This window comes from Falco rusticolus, chromosome 9 (genome assembly GCF_015220075.1).
Source record: "Falco rusticolus isolate bFalRus1 chromosome 9, bFalRus1.pri, whole genome shotgun sequence".
Taxonomy (NCBI): domain Eukaryota; kingdom Metazoa; phylum Chordata; class Aves; order Falconiformes; family Falconidae; genus Falco; species Falco rusticolus.
In genome coordinates this window covers 4,466,125-4,485,951 of record NC_051195.1, presented here as the reverse complement: position 1 = coordinate 4,485,951, position 19,827 = coordinate 4,466,125, and the positions used below count along the sequence as shown (strand labels likewise).

At 49.4% G+C, this 19,827-nt stretch overlaps 1 protein-coding gene across 2 annotated transcripts in view; it reads left to right on the top strand.

The window, feature by feature from the left end:
- LOC119153426 (phospholysine phosphohistidine inorganic pyrophosphate phosphatase) overlaps positions 1–19,827 on the top strand; it is an 89,215-nt gene that overhangs the window by 57,460 nt on the left and 11,928 nt on the right. Inside the window, exon 7 of one of the 2 annotated variants that reach the window (XM_037399956.1) lies at positions 5,677–5,734. The exons of the other annotated variant lie outside the window; for it this stretch is intronic. Coding sequence (XP_037255853.1) covers positions 5,677–5,719 — 43 coding nt within the window. The 3' untranslated portion in view covers positions 5,720–5,734. Of the gene's footprint in view, positions 1–5,676; positions 5,735–19,827 lie in introns of those variants that run through there. 2 annotated transcript variants of the gene reach the window in all.

The window sequence follows — 19,827 nt, the reverse complement described above, 5'->3', positions numbered from 1 at the left end:
AGGAGTGGAAGAAATTAAGTCCAGCACTTTCCAGGGAGAATGTCCTGTTTCCAGTCCCCTCTTCATTTGGCATCAAAATGTTGGATTAAAGTAGGTCAGTTCCTCCTGGGGCTGCAAAGGCGAGAGGCGGAGCTGTAGCACGGCGCAGGCAAGAGATGCAAGCTCTTCTTCCCTCAGCCTTGACCTCCAGCACTCCTGGCATTCAACCCTGTGGTCTCTTGAGCTCTGCTTTACTTTTCTGAGCAGAGCTTCGCTTGGCCACTAGTGGGGTATGAATGCTAAACACCTTTTCCCCGCGGCTGCTGATAGCAATGTGTGGTGTTTGTTATCCATCTGTTGCAAGATAATGACGACCTCCCTGCTCTACTCTTGGTGCGCAGCAGCAGGGTAGCAAATGGTACAGCTCTTCCTGTGGTGAGATGCAAAATGCATCTGCACCGAGTGGTTCAGCAGTATAAGCTCTCCTGACCTCTTCCCCAAGCCACTGGATCGGAGGGGCCGGAGGAAGTCAGGGTTTGTAACTAGAGGGCAGAGGAGGGCTAGCATGGAAGTAACGGGCCAGATCTATATTCTAGCTGTTTCTAAGTGCACAAGAAGATCTTACCTGGATGCATCGTTTGAAGTAACATGAATTCCACTTGGATGAAGAATCTAATTAAGTGCTGCAGGCTTTAGACAACACATTAATATTTTCAACGATTTGACCCCAAACAGCCATGAAAACCCTTTCTGATGGCTAATATATATTACACGTTTTTGTTTTAATTAGAACAAGATTGTAATCCATAATTCAGTTAAGTTCATTACACTTCTAAACGTAATACAATCAAAAGATCAATTGGTCATTAGCTAAGTAAGTCCACTGTAATTAACATTTACAGAAAACTTTTAATTGTGTGCCTGTCCTTCACAGCAGGTGATGAGGGAAGTGAGGCCTCTCTCTCTTGCGCTGCTGGTGCTTAAATCAGGTTACAGGCTCTCTGTTGTGCGTCCCTAACTCGTGACCAGCCGAACTCCATTTGTAGAGGTTGGTTAGGAAAGAGAGTAGCTGGCCCAAAGACACAAAATGCAGAGGTCTTCACGGTGTGGCCTGTCATCTCCTCAAACAGCTCGCTGAGCTGAACAGGGCTGGATGAGCATCGCCATGGGCTGGTCCAGACCATGCCAGTGTGGTCAGCTCTGGCCAGGCGTGCACGATGATTTTTTGGTGGAAAGCAGAGCTGTAGGGCCAGGTCTGCTCCCCGCTCCATCTGCGGACAGCTTGCTTTGGCCTTCTGTTATGCCTGGGCTCTTGTGGCATCTTTTGCCCTCATCATTACCCTGGGCCAGGTGGGATTTCCGTGCCCCACTTCAGTGCAGCATCCTGGCAGCGCGCAGCCAGAGCTCACAGGGACAGCCACGGCCAGGCGCTGAGCCGTGGGGAAGCCAGAGCAGCGGCCACTGTCCTCCCTGCCAATGAACACGAGTTCACAACGGCGCTGAACTCGAGTAGTGCCATCAGCCGAGCAGGATCCATTGCAGGGACGTTCACAGGGAGGGAGCTCTCCCAGCGATGCACCGCAGCTTTTCATCAGCTTGGGACTGGCTGCACGGGGAAGGGCTGAGCAGAGGGAGAGCAGCACGAGTGCCGGCCGGCGCTGCCGTGTCGGGGTACGCGCGGTGGTGCCCCGGGTCGGTGGCACAGGGCTCCACGCGCGGTTGGGTGGGCAGGTGCAGGCACCCACACCGAGCGGCGTGATGGATGCTGTTGAAGCCCAGCAAGCGGCACTGGCTGTTGGCCAAGCCACAGCAGCAAGCTGTGCCTTTTTGCTCTGGCAGCCCCTAGATCTTCTCCAGAATCGCTTGTCTGCAGATAATAATGAATAGTCCCTTTATGCTTAGTAACTGAGTAGTGCTGGTTTTGCCTCCCTGAGAAAAATCAGCATCCCTCCTCAGAGGAACAGAATTACACTTCTTTTTCCATATGTAGGCTGCATAATTCACTATAATTTTATTATCTCTGTGCACTCAGAAATACACCACATGGTTCTTCTGTAAGCGGCGAAGGTAAGAGGCTACACCAGCATGAATTTTCTTTAATAAGATTACACTATGATAACAGGCTACTATAATAATTTAGCTCCTAATGATTTTGTTCTTTCTTGCTTCTACATGATCAAGGGCAATATGCATTAAAGTTGCAGAGGCTTTTTTAATTATGCAGTAGTAAGTATATATTTTATAAAACAGCTTCAATATTCAAAGGGAATTTTTTGTTTTTGTGGGAAATACTGATTTGGTGTTGCCGTTTTCAAGGCTCTGTGTGTGTAAGCACATGCAGGCGTACGGTCGAATTTCTGCAATATACCGGTGGTGTTTTTTGTGGGGAAAATCCAAGCACTGAAACATAATGCAGCCAACCAAGCTGTCTGGAAGGGGATCAACCTTGTAATACTTTAATCTGATAAAAAAAAAAAAAAAAAAAAGTAAAAATTGTAAATGATTTCTTCATGCGGATGAGTTGCCTAACATCAGGCATCCAAATGAGGAAACGTTGGCTTGGCTCCCTCGGGGCCTCAGTTTCCCTTTCAGTAAAGCAAATGAAAGAGTTGTTGGGATTTTTAAACCTGCCTTGGTGGGTATCCCAGCCTGTTTATATTGCACCCTGGGAGTGCCGAGAGATTGAGTTCCCTAATGTTTGTAAAACTCTCTAACATCTTGAAAGAAAGAAGGCAGAGTCTTATTTGAACGTTCCCAGCGGCAGCACTGGGTAATGGCTGTCACCTGGATTATATCCAGTTTTGGGAGAGCATAATTTTATCCACGATCCTACCTGGCACCCCAAGCTTGTAGCCCCCCACGGTGGAGTTGGCTGGGCCTTCAGTGCTATCTGAACCTGCTACATGGCAGCCTCCCTCAAATCGCTGCTCTGCTGGCCCAAATGTGGCTTCATTTGGCCCAATCTGAACAGCGGCTCTGCACTTTAATTTATATCGCCATAGTTCCTGACAGAAGTGGGGAGGGGGGAGGCCCGGTGCCACGCAGCTGTTAGTTGGAGCTGGGTGTCGCTTTGCAATTCATAGATGGTTTGTGCGGACCAGAGTGGAAGGAAACAGCCCTGCAATGAAAGGCTGCTGAGGTTTGCTCTGCAGAGACTTGTTACCGAGCGTGACACCCTTCCCCACCCTGTGGCCGTGTCTTTGTGGCTTACGGAGCGTAACCAAGAGGACAGGATTCTCACCCGTGGGCGAGACGTGGTCAAAATTTTTCCCTTCTTCAGGGACCCCTCTGGGTCCTCATGGAGAAAGGAGAGAGGGAGATGTCCATGCGTCTCACAAAGCTTTGGAGCTACCTAAAGGACGAGGGATTTGCGGGAGATGGTGTTTGCACTAGGGTCCTTTGGTCTGAGGCTGCTGACCATTGTCGCTTGGGCATGGTGGCACGCATGGTAGTTTGCACTTGGGCATGGTGGTGAGAAACTTAATCCATGTAGGACTTCAGGGTCAGATGGAGGGCACCAGGGTTTGAAACATCCCCTTGCTCTGCTGGCCAGGAGAAGGGCTGCATAACCCAGTGCTGGGAAACTCATCAGCCACCTGAGCTCTGCCTGCACTGGGTCTCTTGCTCCTTTTCCAGCAGATGGGAAACAGTTGCAGAAATTTTCCAGCTAGATGAGGTGGCGGAACTGGGGGGTCTGGGGAGTGGGAAGCGGTCAGGTGAGTTTTCCTTTGTGGTGGCAAAGGCCTTTCCCCGCTGCCATTAACCAGGGGGATTAGGAGCGAGTTCTTCAGCTGCTCCTCCGCCACTGACCCCAAGCTGAACCCTTGGGTTAGGAGCTGACTTTTCATTTGGGACCGACAGGACCTTATTCCGCAAGCTAAATCAGAGCCCAGATGGCTTAGAAAAGCCAAAAGAGCTCCAACCTGAGAGCAGCTCTTGCCACGCACGTTCCCATGCTCTTTCAACAGGCCGGGGCTGCTCTGCCAAGTGTGATTTCAGAGGAAGCTTGGAAAGAAAGTCCAGCCCCGTCTGTTGTCCTTTCTTCAGAGAACTTCTGGTGCCTTTGCGATGGGCAGAACAGCTGAGAGAAAGAGCTTTTGCAAAGCTCAGAGCCGGGCTTCTGCGTGTCCTGCTTCCCTTCTTCCTAGGACGTGTCCTCTTCCTCCATGATTCACCCCGTGGATGAGAATAAGAGACTTTTTAAGGCAAAGCAGACAAAACAACAGAAGCTGGCTCTTCAGAGCTGTTGTGCTGTGGTCATTTGTTCGTGGATCTGCAAGCATCTGTCATCTCTAGCCTGGGGAGTTCAATCCCAAAGAGCTCCGGTGCAGTCCAAACTGAATTACTTCAGTGTGTTTGTATGCGGAGCTGCACGCCGTGCCGGGTGGCTGCCTGCCACCTCTCGCCAAAGGTGGATGCGTCTCAGAAGTGAAGCCATTTGCACATATATAAATATTCAGTGCCTGTGGGTGAGCCGCAAACTGTGCCAGTCGGCATGTTAAAATACTTCCTGAAATTTGCTGGGAGGGGTGGATGCTTGAGGGCTGCAGGATTTGCCTCGTTAGCAGTAAATCAGCGTGCTTGAGGAGTCAAACCTCGCCTGCTGTGGTGACACCTCTGCATGCGGCCACAACCCTGCAGACCCGGGAGGTGTCTCTGCTCTCTGGCACTGCTCTGACATTGGCCTTGGAGCCCCCACGGGTGGGGAAAGGGTGATGGGGACCTGGTTGCTGCTCCCCACTCCTGCCTGGTGCTGTGTGGTTGCACGCCTGAAGACTTCAAAGGTGGCTTTGCAGCTGTCCATCCAGCCTTCATCTTGACACCTGGCTCCGTGTGCCGGGCAAGCTCTGAGCAAACACCCCCACCGCTGCTTCGTCCTGCTCCGCTCGCTGGAAAACTTCTAATTAAAGCCAGATTATTGGTCTTGGCCCTTCTTGTTAGCATTTTGGTTTGGAGTTTTCTTTTTCTAAGTCCCTTTAAAATGTCTGGATAGATGATACCGAGGTTAATTTGTTTGTGATAGAGGCAACGTTTTCACACGGTGGCTAAAGGTTGTTGGAAAAGAGCAAAATTAATAGCTGCTCACTTAATCCTGATTAAACTGGCAGCTGGGAGATATTGATCAGTGTGTTCACAGCAAACTACCCCTCTCTAATGTGCAGGGTAAACAAGCCTGGGACTGTGGTTACCTTAACCCTTCCCACGTCGTAGCCTCGCGCTGGGCAGGCACCTGAAGCGAAGCATCGCTTTCCCTGCTCCCCGGCAGAAGGGCTCTGCGCAAGGTTAGCTTCCTGGGCAGGGGCAGGAGCGGGATATAGCTGGGCTGGCTTTACCCCCAGATCTCCTGGGGTTGTGGAGCAGTCACCCAGGTCTGGGTGTCCCTGGGCAGGGCTCAGGGACCCCTCTCTGCTGGGGACCCTCAGTGGCCCCCACTCCCAGCCGCTGCTATAGCCATCCCATGGGATGCTTGATGTGGATCGGCGTGTTTCATATAATACAAAAAATCTGCCCTGAGAGAGTACCCAGGGGGTTAGCAGTGACTGATTTTAGGGGTTTAAATCAAAACCAGGGCTCGGCCAGAGAGGGCACCAGCTTGGACCTGGTCCCAGCTTTGCTGGTGTTTCCGATCCCGCCGCTGAAATGTCGGTCATTTTCCACCCATCCTTTTTATTTCTGACGCGTGCTTTCTGGGGACAGATGGCCGGATAAGACCCCTGCACCTCCCAGCCTACCTGCTTGATCGTGCTCACACCCTGAAAGCCATAAACCAGAAAGCAATTCTGAGGCTGCTGAAAGAGGGAAGGAGGCTCAATGGCCCCAGCTTTCCTGCTCAGGTGCGTTACCATTCTCACCAAACACATGTTCCACATTAGAGGCCATGCATTCTTAATGCAGCCACTGCCAGGGTGTCTCCAAACAAAACAGACTGCTCTGGGTTGGGCTTGCCCTCAGTGTTCACAAGGTCACTGCATTTTTGAACCTCTGGCTGCTGTGCTCTGGTTGGATTTTTTTTCCTCCACTGCCTGTGTTAACACAGACCAGGTCTGGAAATACCCGGAACTGTCTTCAGCCTCCCAGGGAACAAGTGGGACTGCTGCAGCGGATGGGCAGTAATGCAACAAGGCAAAGGAACAGCTTTCTGGAGGGCACCCAGAAATATGCTTTCCCCGAGGGGATCGGTAGTGCAGAGGCTTAGTTTTATCCTTGGCAGAAATTTCCTTTAAAAGGGCACAACTCCTGCTGCCGGAGGTACCATAACCATAACCCAAACCAGGTCCTGCACAGAATTAATTCTTTGTGGTAGATCTTGGTACTGATCCACTATGCAGTACTTCTGGAAAAGATCGGTATTTATTTCTTGCATGTCAGATAACAAACTATTTTTCCACAGGGCAAGTGGGAGGCACGGAAGGGAAGTGACTTCCCTGATACCTCGAGCAGCATCACTGCCAGAACTGGAAGCTGCCTCTCCCCACTCCCACCCATCCTCACCCTTGCTCTGCTTCTCCATCCTGGTGCTCTGCTCACCTCACACTTGAGGAGATGAGGGTTCCTCACCCTCCCAGGTATCCAAAGAAAGCTATTTCTCCAGATGTTCCTTCTCGTGGCACGTGACAGTCTCGCAGGAACGTCCATTGTATACTGTAAAGATAGGGACTATTATAATCACTGTCCTTGGGCAAACAGGCCTGGGCTTCCTGTTTCCCTTGTTACCCTTATTCCACCAAATGTCCCCCCGTAGGTGCAGCCACACAATAGCTGATTCAGCCCCCACTTGCATCCTCTGGGCTCTGGTCCGGATGATCGATTGGTGTTGGACGGCATCTCTCCAGGACGCTGATTGTCCTTTACAGTGTGCTGTCACTGACCGCAGGGCCGGCTCGTCCTCCTTGCAGCCAGGTTTATGAGATAACAGAGCCATGGCAGATGAAACCTATCTGCCATAGGTGAGTGGATTTAAGCTATTTTACAGCTGAGGAAACAGGCATAAATCAAAATGGAAAAAGTGATGGACTTCTGGCTTTATTGCAGGGTGCTGCTGTTCTCTGTTGTGCATGGTGGAGAGCGTTGTTGTCTCTGGGCTCGTGGCGCAGCTGCACGTTCAGCCTTCGGTGCCCTCGCTGCGCGCCCTGGGGTTGCTGGCGTCACTGGGTTCTCCTTTGGGCACATGTTTAACCCCCAGAAACCACCGCGCTGGCAAAGACTCATTCTGCTGCTCCCCAGGGGACTTGAATTCTGCAAGTGATACTTTAGCATATTTGCATTTGAATTTTCTTCATTCCAGCCTGGGCATGTATGGGTTTTCTTTGCTAGCTATTCAGTCATTGAGCCCACTCATAACTGACCGCAGCATTTTTTTGCTTTGCAGAATGTTTTCGAGTCCCGAGGAGATGCCAGGGTGAATAGTGGGAGTGTTTGCAGGCATCCAGAGCACTTTCACACCTCGTAGTCATGTTTACTTCTGAGCAACGAACAAAAGTCTACATTTTTCCATAACCCCTGCCAAATCTTGGTTCTTTCTTCCGTCCTTTGTATGCTGCCTTGTTGGCCTGGACAGCATCTCTTCTTAGTCTGTCTTAAGAGAACCACCAGTTAGCAAAACATCCTCAGTTAACCTTATTGAGTTACACCTGAGAGCAAACCAGACCTACGGAGCTGCCCTACCCTTTGTGTCGGCGGCTGTTCCCGTCTGTAAGACAAGAGAGGACACAGGTGGTGGGTGGCTTCTCAGAAGTTGGGTTTTGACATGTCCATTCGTAAGTCTTGACACCAGTGCTGCTGGAGGAGGCTGAGAATCTCCCATACCCCCATCTCTTTTCTATCCTTTGATTTGCAAGAGTCTTGCAGTTACGCATTGTGTCTCCTTCTCACTCGATGAAAACCTGAACCAGGTGAAGCTGCCGGCAGAAAACACTAAGGGCAAAATTGTTTTCCTACTCGGAAGCAAGAAGCATGAAAATCTGGAGTCACTCCACAACAGCCAGTTTCCCTTGACTGGTAGGACAAGAGGCCCTTCTCTAGGGCTTACCTTGCCCCAGACAGCTTCCCTGTGGGTAACCTGGTCCTCTGCTCCATGTTCTGGGGCCGAAACAGGGATGGGAGGGAGGAAGGTTTGGCCAGGTGGACGTGACTGGGGTGTGCAGGAGCTCTGCAGAGCCCAAAGGAAAGATTACAAGTTGCCTCCATCAGAGGTCCTTTACTCTTGTTCTTCACCCACACTGAGCGGGGAGAGTGGCTTGGCCACGAAAGACAGTTTAAGCCGTGGGGCTGGAGCAGTCTCTTCCCTGTATTGCGTGCTTCTCAGAGCAGAGAGCGTGTTTACAAGTGCAAGCAAGACTTTCATCACCACGTCCTGGAGTAGCATCATAGTCATTGTCCGTGCTGTAGGCATATGGGCAATTTGGGCATCGCAGGCACTGAACTGATGCAACGTTCTCCTATATGTGATGCTCAGATCTGCTTCCCTCTAGTTGCTTGTAAATGTGTTCGGTTGCATTTGTTTTGTGTATGTGGTATGTGAATTGGGCAAATAAACGAATACATGGGTTGGTGGGCAGACAGATGATTTTTTTAACATCTGGGGCACAGAAATGCTCCCTTTTTTATTATTCCTAGCGATACGGAGCAGAAGACTCTTCATTGTTTAGTTATATATATCCATGCAACCGTGAGGATGGATCCTGATTCCATCTTATGTCTGGAAAAATCTGGTGGAGTCACAGTAAGTGAGACCTGAGACAGTGGAAGGTGGTGGGTGAATTATCCATCGAGCAGCATAGTGGTTTTGAGGGAAAACAAAGAGGCTCCTGCAATTCCTGAAGTCAGTGAGTTCTTTCTGTTTGTTTTACTCCTCTGCAGTGTAGCCGACACCACTGATCTCTCCTCTGCCTTGGGCAGCACGTGTTTCATGGCCATTAAGAGAAAACAGCTCAGTCTTTCATGTTCCGTCGCGTGCTTGCATTTCCCCCTCCTTCGTCTCGCAGCCTTGGTATCACTGATATTATGACAGAACGTGTTCAGCGCACAGAGCTATTAAAAATGTAGCTCAGATGGTGCTGATGGGAGGATGACATCTCCTGAATAATTTATTTTAACTGAAAAGATTTGTAACGCTTAAGTGTTAGCAGAACTCTTCGTTTTAACTCTTTATGAGATGGCTGCTTCTTGTGATTCAGTTGCTTGGGCAGGAGGAGGCTTGGCCTGTTCGAGTATGGGTTGAACATCTCTTCTTGGCCAAAGCCACCACCTCCCTCAGGGACTGTCGGGCTGTTGGTCGTGGTCCTTTGGAGGCTGGAGGAAGGGGATATCCTGAAGGACTCCAAAGGGAAGCTGGAGGTGTCGGAAGAAGCAGTCACTAACAGTTTGATTGCCCCTGCCTTAGGAACACCAAGCTTTTTCCAGGGTGGAGGATTGAAATTGGCTGTAATTACTGGCTGCAAAGTATTTACAGTAAGCAAGGAACGACTGGCTACCTTTAATTCCTGGCAGCGACTCAGTTCCTTGGGGGCAATGACTCTAAGTACTTGCTCTCAGGAGTAGCTGCTCCCATGCCCCTGTCCAGGGGGAACTCACCAATTTGTTGCTGGCCATGGGGTTTGCACAGGAGCAGGTGAACCAGAAGGAAGGAGAGTGGTTTGTGTGACTGTAATCCTGACACTTCAGACATCTCGAAAGCATGCTGGAGCCTCAAGAGTACGTGCAAATGATGTCTAGGTAGGAAAAGGAACTTGGAGTACGCTTAGGTGATACTCGGAGCATGCTTCCGTCAGTGCACTGCTTTTCATGCCCAGGTCTCCGGTGGTTTAAGGCAGGGTATTTTTGCTCTGCTTTATACATGTTGAAATTGCAGTATGTGGTTAGCGCAAGGTCACAAAGGTATCATTGTGTGCCAAACACAAGTCATCAGATTTTGGTTGCGGTGTCTGCCATGAGGCTGCCACGACTGCTGCAGGGGGCCGTGCCGTTAGTGCATGGGGTACGGCTTCCCTCGCCACAGACTTGGTGCGCTGGAAGGAAAGCAGGGCCCTTGCTTCCTTGTACACATTTAGTAGAAACTATGCAGGGGACGTCCTTGCACACAAGCACACAAATTTCCACATTTATGCTGGTGAAAATCCATTCACGAGGCTGAGATCAGCTGTAGGGTGTTCCATCAGTTCTGTGCTTGGCGTCAGGGTTAGAAAGGCCAAGATCACGTCGATGATGATGATGATCTGAGAGGTTTCTTCCTTCCTCTTCTGTTGATGCGCAGGACATTACACATAGAGAGACAAATCCTGCTCTCAGCTGTGTGGGACTGGTTCCCACTCAAGCCAAAGGAAGCTGCTCACGGCTGGCAGAGACCAGAGTTTGGTCCATACTTTATGGACAAATTTATCACTGAAATTGTGCGTGCGCTCTGCCTCGCGGGCGACTGCTCCTGCCTGAAAGGGCTCGGTGCTGATCCACAAACTACTTCTCCCTCCTGCTCTCCCACTCTTCTTCCTCTTATTGCTGGTCTTGTCGCCTGTAGGATTATTTCATTGCCTTTCAGTAATTCCTCCAGGTTCCTACCAGAACTGAGTTTAACGGTGTAGGTACGACACAGTCTGTGCCTGCAGAACACGATATCTGTGCCGAGGAGAGGGAATGGAAAGACAGAAATCCCGCTATTTCTGGTTTATAGATGAGGCGCTGTGACGTGGAAGGTGAAGCTCTGATGTTCTTGAGGTTGATGCCAAAACCCGTTCACAACTCCCAGCTGGCCAGGGCCTTGTCCCAAACAGTTTGTGACCGACCCATCCTCCGGCCCCTGCTTTAGGGCTTGGCCACAGATTCATCCATCGCGCTGAATCTTATCCGCGCTTAATCTTGAAGGGACTGGAAACACCTCACTCTTCTGTGCCTGACTTTTCCATAATGAACTATCAAAGTGCTCGCAGAAGTTGCTCGGTGTTGTTAGCCTCATGCTTCAGCTGGGGAGTCCAACACAGGGAAAGGCGAAGTGACGTACGTGAGGTCGCGCACCAGCTGATGTCAGAGGCACGAGTGGGTTTCCGTGTCCTCCGTTCCTTCCCAGCCTCTCTCATAAACCCTTACAGCGGCAATAGGAAACACAGGTTCATACCAGGAAAAATGAGATTTGGAGCCGGCATCAACTCAAGATCAACCGTGGAGTCACTGCAGCTCAGGGGAAACCCTGGAGTTAATGACCTCTGCAAAACTGATATATTTTTGCATAACTACATTCTAAGAAATAATTAAATCCCTCTTAATTATTGAGACAAGAACTAGTAGGAGAGAAGAGCCAAAGCCTTTAGGTCAGATCTGTCTTAATCCATCACCAGGCCTAGCAAAAATTTGTCTTACGAATAAATATACCCTATAAATTAGTCCAGTAAATTTTTCCTGTTGAAACAAGTTGCCTTCCTGCTTTATGTATCATTGGAAAGGGAGGTAATTGAATATGAATTTTCTTCCATCTACGGAGAAACAGACAGGCAAAATAAGTAACATAGATGCTAATGCAGATACGTACCTGTGTGTACCCATGTTTCGGGGTTGGTGCCGACATCTGTGCGGGGCACGTTGGGCTGAGACCGACTTCAATAGCTGTTGGAGCGGAGACCAACGCTGCTCCTCGACCTGGGGAAAATTCTCCTCAATTCCAGTTTCTTTGTGCATTAGCAATTACTTTCAAATGTTTAAAACTCAGGAGCAGTTGCCAAAAGCTGTATTGCCTGCTGAGGAAATGCTCTTAATTTCTTGGGATTTAGATTCCAAATATACGGCTGAACTAGCCTTGATGATAGCTAAGGTTTGGTTTTAGGCAGACTGGGAGTCCACACACAGAGTTGGTGCCTGGAATACGCACACAGCTGTGACCATGCTGGGGCTATGTGGAAATGTAAAAATCCTAGTCTTAAAAGAGATTAATCTTTTCCACATTTCCTGCTATGGTTGGAGGTGATTTTCACATTGTTTTGTTCTTGGCTGTTGCAGTGCTTCAAGTCCTTCTGCCTGAGAATCCCTTCTTGCAGCGATTTTACAGCCTCGTGTATTATGTGCACATGAAAAACGGTTGGTTGAGTAAGAGGTTTCTTGGTTTCAACCAGAAAAGAAATACATAATGTCACTAGAAAGTGGCTTTTATGAGGAAAGCCTCATATATACCATAAAAGTAACCAAACAGGTCTCTGAATGAGATATAAAGGGACTTGCTGTGAGCAGAAGTAAACTAAAACTGGGTCTTCCTCTTTGATTTTAAGACTTCGTGTTTTAATACCCATGAAATACAAGTGCCCGCGTGCACATCACTGCCTCTGCCTGCTTCCCACTCCCTTTTTTACAACACGGTGTGCAGTCTCAGGGTCGCATAAAGTTGTCAGATGCACGAGGATGTTTCTTGCCGCCCTGTCCCTGCAGCAGCGATGAAACATCGCTTAGGCTGGAAAGTGAGCGAAGCTATTGCATTGCTTCAAAACCGTCAGGAGAGGGTTATAAAATTATCATGCCTGTAAATTCCAGATGCGAACCATATGATTGCAAAGCCCTTCTCTCTGTCCTTGTTTAAATTGACTCTCTCCTAAGCCTCCTCAGCATCTGTCTACCCTGGAAGTGCCGTTTTCCCTGTGCTCAATCACATGCACAGCGCACTAAAAGGTCTTTTGAAAAAAAAAAACATTATGCAACTGATGAACTCTTTGCTTAGGATTAGGTGTCGTGGTTAATACAAGCATTAAAAAGTGTCTCTGGCCACTGTCCTGTGTGGCAATGGCCTCGTGTTTCTTCTGAAGATGGATGTTCGTCTGGTTTGAGTGGCTTTTGGGCAGGACAGAGAAAGGAGTACTGGGCTTTTAAAGATGGAAAGTTACGCAGCTGTGCTAAATATATCAGTATTTCTTGGACCTGAACTTAGCAGGATACGCTGTTCCAGCAGCACTTCCAGCACAAATGCAAGAGGCAAGTCGGCGTGCGAGCACTTTGGGGTTGTGCTTTGACATGGGGAGGTATATCCACGTGTACGGGCGGTGGCTCTGGGAGCGCTGGAGCGCAGGGCCGTGTCCGGGAGCCTGCTGCTCCGCCGTGGGTCGAGCCCGCGCGAGGCATTCGGCCATGTGTCCTCTTCCCAAGCACGATCAAGTTACACGCCTCGAGCTTTGCCATAGTAGCAGAGGAAGGGAGAGTACAAAGGTTATGGAAAACAAAACATTAATTTTCTTGACCAGCTGTGTTACAAGCAAAGTGCAGCTTATTTATACCCACGGCATACTGTTCATAAATCAGGCCTGCTCTCCAGCAATGCATTTAATGAGAACTATTAAATGATTTCATGATGTACTCATCATTACCATCTGATAAAAACCAGCACTCCCTCTGAGGACCAGGACTTTTCAATTGCAGCCTTTTATGCTCGGGGAAGGAGGTGCAGGGGAAACAAAGCCTTGGGCAGCGTCAGACGTGTTCTGCAAACGTCTCTGCGGGCACATTGTGTCGGGAGGATTGATCGCTCGCTCAGAGCGAGCTCCGAGTCTCGCAGCTTTTAATTAGGGAGATGGGCCGGTGACGTGAATAGCCCTTTGGTTTTATGTAGTACCTTTCATGTAGAACGTGCCCGATTCTGATCTCACCTCTGTCCGCCAGCGTAACTCACAGCCTTGCTGGCTGAGGTGGGTGTCGCTCCCCGGGGGCATGTGGGGCTGGATCCCAGCCCGCGGTGCGTAAGGAAGCCGGGGAGCTCGGAGGCATCCACCGCGGCCCCGCGCGTCTCCCCTGCTTGCGAAAACAGGGCACGTTTGCTCTTTGCGCGAACAAGTTCACAGCAAAGGGACAGAGCCCGATGCAGCGTGGCGTTCAGGAGGGCACCCAGGAGGCTCCCCGGAGCGTTGGGGCTGCACGGGCGACCACAAGGGCTCGTTCCTATGGGAGGGCACATGTGTGGCCGGGGGGCAGCAGGGCTCTATCCGCAGCCCGCTGGACCCCTGCCAGATTGCCAAGCAGGCGAGGCTGGAGCCGCTGGCTGCGCAGAGCCCTGTGAGGGCTCCTTTGTCAAGGGCATACCCGAGCATTAAAATCACGGGGATGGCTAATTTATGTGAGAAGGTTTTCTATGAATCAATGGGGAGGACATTGCTGCCCAGAGGCTTGCCCCTCTCGAAGTGTTTAATTGCTAATCAGAGGCTGAATTGAGCTGCTCCCATTCTCTGACGCTTTCTGTCTCTGTCAGTAAAACTGGAGAGGCTCATGCTTTGAAACAAAGATGTTTATCTTGCCTGAATTTGTGGGAAGCTCTAGGAGGCTGTCCTTTCTTACTGCATAGCTTTAATGGGGTAAACAGTTGCTGTTACTTAGTTTCCAGCCAGATATTTCTGAATGGGGGCTGGGAGGAGGATGCCTTAATTAATCCGTTGGGAAAGTGGTTGGATTCTGGCTTGTTGGTCTGGGTTTGTATCTAAATAGCACCTCCCAGATTCAGAACGGTGAAACCCGGGTCCAAATGTCTCCTTGCATTTCTGCATCTCTCCGATGGGTAATTTTTCTTCCTCCTTCAAGTCACCTGCCCCATTATCCCAAGTGAAATTGTTGCTGCCAGCCTATGAAGCCTGCCTCGGCCAGTATGCCAGGGCATCAGCTGTCTACGAATATCTGTGGACCAGCTTAAATAGTGTTTTACTCCTCCTGTGAAGTAATGCATGGTGATGGCATGGTGCTGGAAAGTTAACGTAAATGTCTCAAGATTATAGCCAACTGAAAAGACAGTACAAGGTCTGTCTTGTACAAGACCTGTACAAGGTCTCTGTACATGTATTGGCTGCTGTTGGCGGGGACTAATTGAATTTAGCTTAGGAAAGTGCCAGACATTCGTTTTTCTACCTGTTTTTCATCATGCTGACAGTCTAGGGGCAGCAGCCGTGTGGAGGACAGCCTTCAGGAGGATGGGATGGTCCCTGCGTAGGACAGCCCCTGTGCGCGGGCTGTGGGTGCGGGTGGGCTGGGGGAGGCTGGTTTGGGTACCCGGGTCCTGGCAGCCCTGCGGGGGGACCCTGGCCGCGGCGCTGCTGGGGCTTGAGCTCGGGGCTGGCTCCCCGCCGGTTCCAGCTCACAGCTGCGCTTGCGTTTCACAGCCTTATCAGGGCTTATCACGTGGGTGGGTTTCCCTTGCGTTGTCCTCTGGAAGCCCACCAGGCTTGGAGAACAAGTGAGCTGGGTTGCTTTAGCTACACGGCGATGGAGGGATCACTCTGTTGATGTTTTTCCCACCCCCAAAGAAGGCAGTGCCCTTTCTTGGGGAGAAAACAGCTGTTTTTAAAATCATGTGTGTGAATGGCAGCATGGTTGAACATTGAAATAAAAGCTTGTCTTCATCAGAAATAATTTTCAGTAGGGCCGGATTTCACCATAGTATTTAAGATGAACTGCTGATAATGATCGGAGAACACCAGTTTACTCTGCATAAGTGTTAAACATTTTTCAGGCCCTTTTCCATATTATCTGGTCTCTTGGAATTTCCAGAGCTTCAGCCTTCCCTGAGTGGTATTTGCTGGGTTAGCTGCAAAAGCACAAAAAGGCTTTGTCTGAAGTCAGTATGCTGACACGTGAAAGACTGCTATAGGATACAAGCTACCACTAGCCGCAGAGGCTGGCAAGTTAAAATCAGATTACGGTGATGCAGGCAGAGTTAGCTTCAGAAACTGTGAGTGGTCACAGGCTGGATGGAAAGCTTTTCTGAAGTGCTGAGTCCTAGGCAGAAGATAAAAGTCTTTGAGCAAACATCATTTTACTTCTAGAGGCTGGACAAGTGGCTTTCAGAGTTAGGAAATACGTTGAAGTCCCTGGAGCCAGGACTCAGGCACATGCCATTCAAAGTCAGAGTTTGTCGATTTGCCTCTAGCAATTATCCGTAGTTATGTTTTGTAATTTCAATTTTGCCGAATGTCCCACGTTGTTTATAACTGTAGTTAAAACCAGACGCACAACAGAGACAGCTGCCCTCCCAAGCCACACACCTGGTTTTTCCTTTGGGTTTTTTTGCTTCCTTGTTTGTTGTGTAAGATTTTAAGGCTGCCTCGTATTAACCTGGTTGCCATCCACCCAGCTTTTTCTCCAGTAAATAACCTCTCTTCATGGGTGTTACTTCCCGTGGATCCCATCAGGTGGGAAGCAGAAGGAGCCTGCCCCGGTGTCCTTGCTCGCAGTGCCTCGGGAGCTTCTCTGGTTTTACTTAGTGAATAATCAAGTACAGGTAACTACTAACCAAATCGTATCAGGGTGTGTATCGAAAGCACGTTATCTAAAAATCCAGGGCTCTGAGTACAGGCATGTGGCAAATACACACCCATGGGGCACCCCGGCACGGCAGCCCAGTGCTGCTCGGGGGAGAAGTGTCAGGATCTCTGTGCTCAGAGCAACTTGTGGAAGCCTGAAGTCCACATCAGCCTTGAGTTTGTTTTAGCATGATAAACTGGGAAGTCTAAAAAAGGGGGTCTGGTAGCAAAAGAATGAGGGAAGATGCAGAGGACAGGAAAATATTCTTGTGCCAGAATACCCAAAGTAACCAAGAGACCTCCTAAATGTTGGAGAAAACCCAGCTTATCCTCCTGGTGACTTCAGAGGGCTATTTTAAGATGTAGATGTTTTTACTTTGTTTTTATCTCAGAGTTTTAGATCTCCGTAAGGGAAGGTTGGAAAACGACTTCTTGAAGCATAACCGAAGCGAAGGATCATGTGGGTGGCAGCTGCCAGACCTGTGGGTTTTAGGATTTGCACAGCCTGCGGGTTTTAGCCTCCTCTTTGAAAGCTGAATCAATATTTTGTTAGGTTTTGCAGCAGAGGGACGCCTAGGTAGCTTTTTTTCGGTGCTTTTTCTTCATGCTGAGATTCTTCAGCCTGAGTTGGAGTTGGCGCTCTTTCTTGGGATTTACTCGCTCTTGTGACCCGTAAGAGGATTTCACACCCGACTTTACAGAGCAGCAAAGCTGGCCGCTGGGCTTGGTTAGGAGTCAGGGCTCGAGCTTCGAGGGACTGTGGAGGAAAGCATGCTCCCACCAGTGCCTCCCCGCAGGCACCAGGCTATAGCTGTTCCGGGGGCACACGGGTATCTTCTCAGGCGCTTTTTTAAAGCGATGTTATAAAATGCGAGAGGATGTAGAAAGGAGACGCAGGTGGGGTTTGAAGGTTGGAGGAAATGCACGCCTTGCGCGTGGGATCAAAAAATTTTTGTGCGTGTATTTGGATGTGGATATTGCTCAGCTGCAAACAAGGAGGGTTTGTCCTGTCCCACTGTTGTATTAGGTCACTACAGGACATTTTAAACCTGTACTGGCTAATTATTAAATTCAGATATATGCGGTCATAAAATCTGCAGAGTCTTGTATATGTAGTGAGCTACTCAAACAGCTTATGCCAGACACATGCAATATCCTTATACGTTCGTTGCTTTCCCAAGACATGCCCGTTTGTATGGACTTTGGACAACTCCAGGCTGCCTTGCTGTTTCCATCCAGTGCAAATGTATGAAATAGGAGTAAGGTGCATAAACAGGTCTGGAGGAAGGTTTTCCATTAGCTGCAGGTAGTAATTTATGGTGGGAAAGCAACAGGCAATTAAACCCCTTACATTGCTGAGCATTAATGTATATTGCCGTAAGTTAGAACATTTCCTTCAATGTTTTACTTAATGAAGATGAAGCCTCTCTCTTTACGATCTAGTAAAGCCCTTTCCACACAAGGGCTTGAGTGGTTTGTTGCAAAAATGTCTTTATTATATTTATATACCCACACAGCGCACACACCAAGCTTGCATTTCAAGCTACTGCTTTGTTGTAGACTGGGAGCAAACAGCAGAAAGGATTGATTCACTCTTCACAGATTGCCCTGTGCTGTCTTGAATGCAATTTGAAAGGATTGGGTTTGTTGGGTTGTTTTTACCTTTGTAGACAAATATCTCCACCCTAAGATGCCTTGCAAGAATTTAGCAATCTGTGCAGAGAATACCGTCTTCTTGGCTGTTCCACCTCCAGTACAAAGTGATCCTTTGAAGGATGTTAAGCAGTAGATTTTCTCAAAGGTATCAAGCATGCTATGTAAATAAACTTCATTTCAGGCCGGGCTGGGTTACAGAAGCAGCTGGTCCACAGCTAAAACCAGTATTATGTGCCTTCCGTTCTCTGAAGGATTACTCTCCACTTGAAGCTGATGCAAAGGGAGGAAACTAGTCTCAACAGAAACGCTCAGATAAAAGCAAATATTGCAGATAGCAAGAAAGTTAAGCAGTCTCCATGCTGCTGTTCTTGTTTATTTGGGTCTTCTCCTCCTCTGTTTTAAACCTGGAAGTCTTTTTTATTGATTTAATATTTAAGAAAGGTACCCAGTTCGACCTGATCCTAAGAAACACCAAGTACCGTCCCTAAGCAGGTGGGAACTGAGCTGCTGCAATGGCCTTGCTGGTGCTTTGAGGGCATCATTAGAAATGCAGTTCTGTGCTCTCAGGACCTGCAGGCTCTTTCAGTTTTCCCTTGGGAGAGGTCAGATACCTGCAATAGAAAAATCTCGGCTGGTGCCTTGCACTGGAGGTGGAGTCATTCTCCCAGGGCTCCCCTTTCCCTTCCCAGCTCTTCTGCGCACCCTGCACAGCCTGATCGTTGGCTGCTCGGTCTTGGAGCTGGTGACAAACTGGCTCAGAAACCATCTTAGCCTTACAAGGGTGGGTGTGGCAGGGTCTGGGGACAAAGTGGTGGCAGCAGCGGTGCCTGGTGCCGTGGTTCTTGTGGTACAGATCTAGTAATGTCGGATTTGTGGTTTCAGGCCATGGTTTGCACGTGTAACGGCCCGCAGTAAACTGCCATGGGAGGTATCTAGTCAGTCCCACGCAACCTAATTTAAAGAAGCTGTGTGGAGGTGGCCATTATTTTTTTATAATTTTTTATATGTGGAGTATTTTTTAGCCATTATATTTATGAAAGTGGCGGCTGGGGATCGGTGGAGAAGGCGGCGCTGGGAGGCTGTGCAGGTCCGGCACAGTATGCAGACCCTGCCTGTGCCGAGCTTACGGGCTGCAGCACCCCGAGCTGAAACCAAGCGTCCCAGATGCTTTACTGCTCAAACCCGAGTATCGATCAGTCAGTTGTTTCAAATTTGGGATTATTTATTTGACAACGTAGAGCAAAATCCCTGTTAACTTGACCTGGACTGGGCGTTCGCCAAAACTCTTGGAAGACTTTGGTGGGACCAGGGGTCCACGCTGACCCTGCCCTGGGTGGGTGCTGTAGCACAGGGCAAGTCGGACACACCAGCAGCCTCCGGCTGAGGAGCTGTAACTCAGAGCTGGAAGGAAGTGGGTATAAACCTTGGACTATTTTCCTGGTCCAGGCGGAGGGCTGAGCGCCAGCAGCACTGAGGATTTAATCCTTACACTAACAATGTTAGCTTAGCATACTTTCCGTAATCCATTCTTAAGCGCAAACATAGATGTGGTTTGACACCTTGAAAAATGTGCTAGGTAGCTTGCTTCCTCCCGTGTCCTGCCTGATGTGAGGACCAGGTGGAAGAGAACCGGGAGGAGGAGGAAGATGCTGCGGTGTCCCTGCTGCCTCCCTGCGCAGCTGCAGTCAGCGTGCTCCCAGGGCAGCGGTGCTGCACGTTTCCTGCCGTGCTTCCGAAGAGCTCGAGATACTTGGACGAAGCATGGTCCGTAAATGCAGCATGTCATCATTCTTTGAACAGCTTCCCATCTTTGTGAACATAATCAACGGAGGACATCCTGCATCTCTCTGGAGAGAGGTTGCCTAGCCTAAGATCTCCATCGCCAATGAAAAAAGGAAAAGGAATCTGTGGGCTTCCTATTGCTGGTCCGTACAGGACTGTATTGTTT